At 34.0% G+C, this 8,928-nt stretch overlaps 1 protein-coding gene across 1 annotated transcript; it reads left to right on the forward strand.

Moving 5' to 3' along the window:
• The first annotated feature begins 1,524 nt into the window (after positions 1–1,524).
• On the forward strand, positions 1,525–8,336 carry LOC127082588 (katanin p80 WD40 repeat-containing subunit B1 homolog KTN80.1). Its single transcript, XM_051022821.1, has 18 exons — positions 1,525–1,897; positions 2,331–2,461; positions 2,543–2,660; positions 2,812–3,038; positions 3,152–3,254; positions 3,753–3,823; positions 3,901–3,975; positions 4,090–4,233; positions 4,372–4,546; positions 4,704–5,198; positions 5,282–5,338; positions 5,419–6,617; positions 6,788–6,913; positions 7,038–7,112; positions 7,229–7,341; positions 7,482–7,598; positions 7,686–7,754; positions 7,841–8,336. Exons 1-18 carry the CDS (start codon positions 1,873–1,875, stop codon positions 7,899–7,901), a joined length of 3,381 nt encoding a protein of 1,126 aa, XP_050878778.1. The 5' UTR covers positions 1,525–1,872; the 3' UTR covers positions 7,902–8,336.
• The last annotated feature ends 592 nt before the right edge of the window (positions 8,337–8,928 follow it).

Raw genomic sequence — 8,928 nt, forward strand, 5'->3', positions numbered from 1 at the left:
TGTAAAAAAATTATAAAAAATCTACGAGGATCATTAAAGTTGCGAAGAAGTGTTAGGGTGAGTTGTGGCGGTATGGGGACCAGTCGGAAAGTCAATGTTTAGACAAGCAAACGATGGTGGTGGACAATTCGTGAGTATCAGGCTTAGTCCTTCTAATCGATGGATTTGTTTGGTAATGAGTAGTATTGTTTTTTTGTGTGTACATGTTATGGATCTGTTTGGTTTAAACTAATAAATATATCCGTTCTTGTGAAAACTGTGAAAACTACCTTCAAAATGTAGTCTGAAAGACAAAGAGAATATGTGGTAATTCTAGAAGGAGAATTTGAAGTTTTTGAAATTTAGGAAATCTTTAGAGGTAATTAAGGGGATTGTGATGTACTTATAAACACCAGGGGTTTGTTTATATATATATATATATATATATATATATATATATATAGAGAGAGAGAGAGAGAGATTATTGTTGAAAATTTGGGTGATCATTTTTTTAACTCTTTTCTAATATCTTGTAACAATCTCTTGAAGTATAGGTATTTAAGGAGATTCAGTTTTGGCAGTTTGTGGTTATCAAGTTTGGTTGTTTCGGGTCGCAAATTCATTTGTTAACGAGTCATGTTTTTGAGAAATCAATTTGATCGAATTGAATAAAAATTATTTGTGTTCGTTTATTATATCTTACCTCAATGTTTTTTGATATTGGATTGACTAGTGTTACAAGAGTCATTGAATTTGTCTACTAAACTTAAAGATGAACTTGTGCATATAAACAAATAATTCAGAAATTGATGGAACAATAATAAAGTTTTGACAATACTATGATATTTTTTTATTTGTCACATTTAAAAAAAAAATCAATTTGTAAATATTTTAGTTAACTTAGACCTAATCTTACCCACTTATACTTTCTGAAATGATCTTCAAATTTAACATGCATGATTTTTCCATCAACATTACATTCTAACTTCTTAATACACATGTAAAACATTTTTATTGACTACTTTTTTTTATATATTCAGTCAAATTTAAATAATTTAAATATATGAAATTTTTTGTAAAGTCACTTGAGTGTCAAACACCTTAATTAGTTAGAATTTCTAAAATGAAAATCATAATAAACATGATTTAGTGACAATATAATCACAATTTACTAAAAATCATGATCTATGTCCTTTGATCCTCTACCTTGTAAAAAGCACTGACTTATATAAATTAAATCAATTTTAAAACACAATCATAAATATGATTTAAAAACCATTATACATATTTTTTCTAAGTTATTCTTTTCTTAACGTTAGTTAGTGATATCACTTTGAAAGTTTGAAAGAGACATTTATTACAACTATGTTTGGTTCCACCTTATTCACACTTCACCTTTCAGATAGTTTTTTACACGTTTGGTTACTTTAAATATAAATAATTTTATGTTAAAAATTAAAATAGATAAAAATTAAAATAAAAAGAAAAACACAGAGAAAAAAGGTAGTATATTTATTTATGAGAGAGAAAAGAAACAAAATAAAATTATTAGCATTGGAAAAATAAAAAGGAAAGAGAAATAATTCTATTCTTTTCCTGAGTTCATCATAGTTGTTCCTAGAGTTGAATCTGATTTATTCCCCTTTTTATATTATTTTCAGACCATTTCCCTCTCTCACATAAACAACCCAATTCCTAACTTCTGCAAAAGATTTCATTTTTCATTTTTCATCTACCTAATAATCTGCTTTTGAATCGTACGTTTGGAAGAAGCAGAAGTAGAAGCAGCAGGAGTCATTTTTGAAGTCGACCCAAGTCATCAATTGGTTCTTTTTTTCAGAAAGTTTTTTCTTTTCGGCTCAAGAAGCTGGTTTCAGAGGTGCCCAACTAAAAATGGCAAAACGTGGTTACAAAATACGTATCCTTTATTTTTATTTATTTTTTTATAAATAAATAAAGGTGTTGTGATTGTTGAAATTGTTTATCTGGAACTGGTTCAACTTTTTATTTTTTTGCAAAAGATGAAAATTTTAGGTGGTTCTAATGAAATCTAGGTTAGGTGTTTCTTTATTGGTTGTTCATTTTGGACCTTTTGGTTTTCTGATTTTAGAAGTTGCTGTGAAAAGTTTAGTTTTTTATTTGTTTTTGATGATTAATTATCTGTATTTTAGTATGAAATTGTTACAGAAGTGAATGGGAGCTTTCATGGTGTTGTTGCATTTGATTTCTGGATTTCTGGTGATTTTCAATTTGTTGAAGGTCTTGAATCTTTGATTTTTATGTTTATCTGATTTTGTAACTTGTTGAGTGAATTTGTTGATAATGTGATTTCCTGAGCCAATCGACTTTAGAGGAATTTGTGGCTCATTCAAGCAATGTCAATTGTTTAAGGATCGGAAAGAAGGGGTGTCGTCTATTCATAACAGGAGGGGATGATCACAAAGTCAATCTATGGACTATTGGCAAACCAACCTCTGTATCGGTGAGTGCTATTGCTGCCTTTGTGTTTCGAGCATTTTGAGTGTGCGGCATAACAATGCTGACTTATTGTAATTATACGCAGAGCCTGTCTGGTCATACTAGTCCGGTTGAATCCGTTGCATTTGATTCGGGAGAAGTGTTGGTTCTTGCCGGTTCGTCATCGGGTGTGATAAGGCTTTGGGATTTGGAAGAATCAAAGAGTAAGTTAAGTCTTTAATGAGTCCATGACTCCATGATGATCTACATTGCATGCATAACCTTGTAGGAGAATCCATAAGTATGATTCGAAGTTTTAAGTTTCAAAATTTGTTAATATGATTTAATATTTTTGTCACTGTTCTTGAAGTATAGTGGTTCGCACTGTTGCCGGGCACAGATCCAATTGTACATCTGTTGAGTTTCATCCGTTTGGCGAGTTTTTTGCGTCTGGATCCATGGATACTAATCTAAAGATTTGGGATAATCGCAAAAAAGGATGCATTCATACATACAAGGGTCATAGCCAAGGCATCAATACTATCAAATTCACTCCGGATGGCCGATGGGTAGTCTCTGGCGGATTTGATAATGTTGTGAAGGTAAAATGATTCATACATTTAGAAATTCGCCGTAGTACACATTGCAATAGATTTTATTTTTGTTGCAACTTTTGTATCTATAAGCTATATGTGACCTTATGGCCAATTTACAGGTTTGGGATCTAACTGCTGGAAAGCTCTTGCATGACTTCAATTTCCATGACGGACACATTACGTCCTTAGATTTCCATCCGCTCGAGTTTCTTCTGGCTACAGGTGATTTAGTGACTTTCGAATACGATATAGAATTCAAGTCATTAAGTAGAGTTAGAACTTATGTATTGAAAGATTTTCCTAACCCAGTTAGACAAGAATAGTAAGTATAAATTCAAACAGCAAAAATAAATGAAATTTAAATTTTCCGAGGTTTAGAGTTCACCTACATTAATTCTAACTCTAACTTCATCTAGGTCGGGTATATCTTTCACATCCTAATTCATTAGCAAATCCTTAACTAAATCTTGCCTAGAATAGAAATAGCTATGTATGTGTAATTTGTATTGATAGAAAAATCAAGAGCATGAGGATAAACATGATTGAGATTGCGGAAAAAATTGACAATCTCAATATGTTGCTTTTTTAATATCTGAGCCTTCTCTATCTCCAAAAATTCTACAAACATAATTTGTATACATGTATAACTATTAAGTTATTGAAAAACAAACTATGAAGTTATTGAAAAACAGTTATTGAAGTTCATATACTGTTTTACAGGTTCAGCAGATAAAACAGTGAAATTCTGGGATTTAGAAACCTTTGAACTCATTGGATCTGCTAGACGTGAGGTATTTTTAGCCGGATGAATCTTTCTTCATATGCTTGAAGGAAACTTATCTGAAGTACATATTGTTACTTTTTTTAGGACACAGGAGTACGCTCGATAGCTTTTCATCCTGATGGAAGGACACTGTTTAGTGGACATGAAGATGGTTTGAGGGTAAAAATTTGTCGCGAAATTTTGATTATATTTATACTATAGAATAATAATGCATCACATGTATCAGAATAAAGATAAAGATGGGTCATTTTGCAAAGCTCATATATATTGCAGGTGTTTTCATGGGAGCCTGTTATTTGTCATGACACTGTTGATATGGGGTGGACAACACTTGATGATATCTGCATTCACGACGGCAAACTTTTGGGGTGCTCACACTACCGGAACTCTGTTGGAGTTTGGGTAGCAGATATATCGGTAAGACCCACTATCATTTAGATCAGTTCTCATTTTTTCGTTTTTAACTTAAAACACAATCTTTCTTCTATAAATATAAATTTAGTTTGTATATTTGGCACTCATATTATTATGTAACGAAGATTGTTTCTGTGTCAGCTTATTGAGCCGTACGGGGATGACTTGGATCTCAAGAAAGATGAAGGCGCAAAGCATAAACATATTCTTAAGGGAAGTAAACTTGAAAAAGTAGAGGTTGATATAGGACCAACTTCTGGTTTTCGCAGCATGTCTCCTGATGAGTCGAAAGAGATAAAGAATATATATATCGACTGTAAGCAACTTATTTTTGTCTTTCCTCCGTTTCTCTTTGAAATTTGAAGTTCTGTGTTAATTAGTTACGGTGTTAATTATATGCCAATTTGAAATTTATTCTGATTATTTCGTGATTATGAATCTAATAAAATGCCATTTTTTTTTATGTTATAAAGCTTCTGGTGGGAAGCCCGTTGCTTTATCAAAATCAGCATCTTTTAATTCTGTAAAAGTAGACCTCGCAGAGGAATCCAAGGAAATGTATGACTTGGAAACGGCGAAGCAGAATCCTGCGACAAAAGTTCATGTAAAATCAAATGAACAAGCGACTATAGAAACTCTCATTATGCAAAATATTGTAGTGCGAGACATTCCTGATGCTAAGGACTCGACAAAACCTGTAAAAGAAACAATCACTTTTTCAAAGACAAAGCCCGGGATGTTACTTAAACCAGCTCATGCCCGGAGAGCTTCCACGGGCAGATTCGATGTTGATAAGTTTTCAGATACCGCAAGTAAATTAGACAGTGCGGAAATTCCAAAGTTTCAAAGTGGTATTGGATCTCAGAATGAAGCCAAAGAATCTTGTGAAGATAAACATCCTATCAAGAATGTCACAGACAAGTCCGACAAAACTGTGTCTCCATACAATTTCTTTAACCTGACAAAACGTAAGTTTTCCGTGTCATCACATATTATATTTCCTTATCCTATTCTCTTAATCTCTTTTATGTAATTTTCGGATTTGTTTCAGGTGTTGAGTCCTCTACAGGCAACGAAGAAATTACACCAGTTAAATATGTCAATGGAGGTTTGTGATTTTTAATATATGTAGTTTAGAAATGTTTAGAGCCACTGAAAAGTGAAAGTTTTAATATTCTATTATTGCAGTTGCTGTTGTAAGAGGAAGGACCCGTTCTCTGGTCGAGAGATTCGAAAGAAGAGAAAGTGTTCAAGGCAATGAGGATCAAATTAATCTACCTCTCCCTACAATAAGTGAAGCAGGGAGAAGTATTCATAATGAAAATCAAACTAATACGTACCCTACAACAGTGTTCGAGAGGAAAGAAATAATTCCATGCAACGAAGATCAAACTAGTGCACCCCCTTCCATGGTATGTGAGAGAAAAGAAATAATTCCCCACAATGAAGATCAAACTAATGAGTCCCCTTCCACGGTATTTGAGAGGAAAGAAAAAATTCCCCGCGATGAGGTTCAAACTAATGCATACCCTGCGACAGTATTTGAGAGGAAAGAAAAAACTCCCCGCGATGATGGTCTAACAAATGAATCCCCCTCATCGATATTTGAGAGGAAGGAAAAAATTCCCCGTGATGAAGTTCAAACTAATGCATCCCCCTCTACGGTATTTGAGAGGAAAGAAAAAATTCCCCGCGATGAAGTTCAAACTAATGCATCCCCCTCTATGGTATTTGAGAGGAAAGAAAAAATTCCCCATGATGAAGTTCAAACTAATGCATCCCCCTCTACGGTATTTGAGAGGAAAGAAAGAATTCCTCGAAGTGTAGTTCAAACTGATGCATCCTCCACTACAGTATTCGAGAGGAAAGAAAGACTTCCCCGCAGTGAAGTTCAAACTACAGTATTTGAGAGGAAAGAGAGAATTCCCCGCAGTGAAGTTCAAACTAATGCATCCCCTTCTAAGGTACTTGAGAGGAAAGAAAGAAATTCCCGCAGTGAAGCTCAAACTGATGCATCTTACTCTACCGTATTTGAGAGAAAAGATAGAATTCCCCGTAGTGAAGGTCAAACCAACGCTTACCCCTCTACGGTATTTGAGAGGAAAGAGAGAATTCCCCGTAGTGAAGTTCAAACTAATACACCCCCCTCCACAGTATTTGAGAGGAAAAGAATTACCCGCAATGAAGTTCAAACTAAGGCACCACACTCCACCGTTTTTCTGAGGAAAGAAAGAATTCTGCACAACGAAGTTCAAACTAATGCATCTACCCCCATTGTATCTGCTGAGAGGAAAGAAAGAATTCTCCGCAATGAAGATAGAAACAATATTCCCTCCCTTCCTAACACAATGTCTAACATCGACGAATCCTCCCGTCCAGACATAGTGGTAAAATTTTACGACATCTTTCACTGTAGCTTGTACGTTTAAGTTAAATGAAATATCAGTTTGAGAGAATGTGAGAGATTAGACACAATCATGCTCTCTCATTTTCACAAATTGTTGCTTTCGGGTACTTATAACTAAGTCATGTTTATTCTGTTGTACAATTTTTTCAGAAAGTTGAACTTCAAGTTTCTCAAAGGGATTCAAACTCTTCAAATGAAATGGCGATAATTGAAGGTCTGATGGAAACTCACGATGCAACATTAAGTAATCTCCGTTCACGCTTGACAAAATTACAGGTAATTTTAGTTAGTCATTAATATTAACATTTTTTCGTTTGTAAAGAAAAAAATGACAGAAATCGAAAAACATTTTGTGATTTAACATTGCTTACTGGTTAGTAATTGTAATGTGTATTTGTAGGTGGTGCGACATTTTTGGGAACGCAATGATATCAAAGGTGCTATCAGTGCATTGAGAAAACTACCAGATCAATCCGTGAGTATCTCTTGAAGTCGACGTGTGCCACCGCCATTTGTTGACTTGTTTATGTTCTATATTAGTGGTTTCTATTTTCTGACTAGAAATGAATGGTTTTCATATTGAATATGCAGGTTCAAGCCGATGTTATAAGTATCCTTATGGAAAAGATGGAGATTCTTACATTAGATTTACTTTCTTCCTTACTACCTGTGCTCACAGGTTTACTGGATAGCAAGACAGAAAGGTAATTTTTCATGGCGGGAGTTAATGTAGGAACTGTTTTTACGTCAACGCGTGAGCTCAAAATATATTGATGGCCGCCATCATAAAAAATATATAGACTTGTGTCTACGAGTCATTAACTCGATTATTCTTGATTTGCAGACATGTAAAGGTGTCATTAGATATGTTGTTAAAGTTTGTGGCAGTTTTTGGTTCAACAATTAAGGCAACCATTTCAGCACCTCCTTCTGTCGGGGTTGATCTGCACCGAGAGCAAAGGTGCGTCTTGTTTTCACTTGATTTTCCTTTCTGTCTTATTTAGTTTTCACGTCGACGAATCTAAATTGTATGATATCTTGATGACAGGAGGGAATGCTGCAATGAGTGCTTTATGGAACTGCAAAAAGTTCAAACAACTCTTCCAACGCTCATACGGTAATAATCTCGCCGTCTTTGGTGTTGCTGAGTGATATGTATTTACAATCTATGGTATAATGTGGCCTATGATTATTTTGATGCAGGAAGGGTGGTTTATTGGCCAAATCTTCAATGGAGCTAAATCTCGTTCTTCAAAGAACATAACAGAAGATGTTTGAGAAACTTATTCAATTTGTGAAGGAGCTCGCAACTTGGCTCGGTGCTGCTTAATGTGAAATGTTCATGTTGGATTGTTATAATCGCAGCGTATGACCTGCAATTTTGTCGGCTTTGTTGATGGAAGAGCGTTGTATCGAATGAGACATTGATGAGAGAGTTGAATGTGTTGTTTTGACCTTGTCTTGAAGGTGAAAGGAACCATCTAAGGATCTCTGTCTTCAACAAACAATTGTGAAGGCTTTGTGGTCCTAACTTCAATTCTCAATGATCTTGGCTATTGCTATTGTTTGTATGTAATTCTTGTTTTTCATCAAGTGGAGATTTGGCTTTCAACAAATGTAATAGATGTATGTAGTATAGTAGGTTGCATATTTCAATGTATATCTCATATTTTCTTCAATGAAATGGATTTTAACACCACTGATTTTGTTTACTAAAGCTACTCTATAGAGGTGTTATGATTATTTTTTAACACCTATGGTTGTGGTGTTTATTCATTTTTAAAAATAAAAAAAATTATTGAATAAAAAAAGGAAGAACAATAAGAAGGAAGGAAAATCTAACTCATCAAAAAATTACCAAAATAATAGTTGGACATATCTAATCTTTTTCTTAAATTTTTGTTTTAAAAGCATTCCCAAATGATATGATATAATCAAGTAAACAAAAGAAGGTAATGAGAAGAAAAATTATAAAGGTAGTAACAGTTGCACATGACAGTGATGTCTATATTGTTTAGGATGATAATTCTATAAATCTTGCATGTTAAGATTCAATTTGGATTATTGATTCAGGTGTCTCATACCATGTTACTTCTAGGCGTGATTTGTTCTCATCTTATACCGTTGGTGATTTTGAAACGGTAAAAATGAGAAATGAGGGAGTTTGTGAAATTGTTGGTATGGAAGATGTTTGAGTTGAAACTGGTGTTGGATGCAAGCTTAAATTGAAGAGTGTGAGACATGTTCCTAATATTCGTCTCAACTTCATATATCTTAAAGTCTTGGATATT

This window comes from Lathyrus oleraceus, chromosome 1, assembly GCF_024323335.1.
Source record: "Lathyrus oleraceus cultivar Zhongwan6 chromosome 1, CAAS_Psat_ZW6_1.0, whole genome shotgun sequence".
Taxonomy (NCBI): domain Eukaryota; kingdom Viridiplantae; phylum Streptophyta; class Magnoliopsida; order Fabales; family Fabaceae; genus Lathyrus; species Lathyrus oleraceus.

What these genes read in the sequence shown, in the direction of transcription:
- LOC127082588 (XM_051022821.1), top strand. Translation starts at nt 1,873, where the DNA reads ATGGCAAAACGTGGTTACAAAATAC. An exon ending in CGAGTTTCTTCTGGCTACAG is followed by an intron (nt 3,255 to 3,752) that starts GTGATTTAGTGA and finishes ACTGTTTTACAG; the next exon opens with GTTCAGCAGATAAAACAGTG. An exon ending in TTGGATCTGCTAGACGTGAG is followed by an intron (nt 3,824 to 3,900) that starts GTATTTTTAGCC and finishes TACTTTTTTTAG; the next exon opens with GACACAGGAGTACGCTCGAT.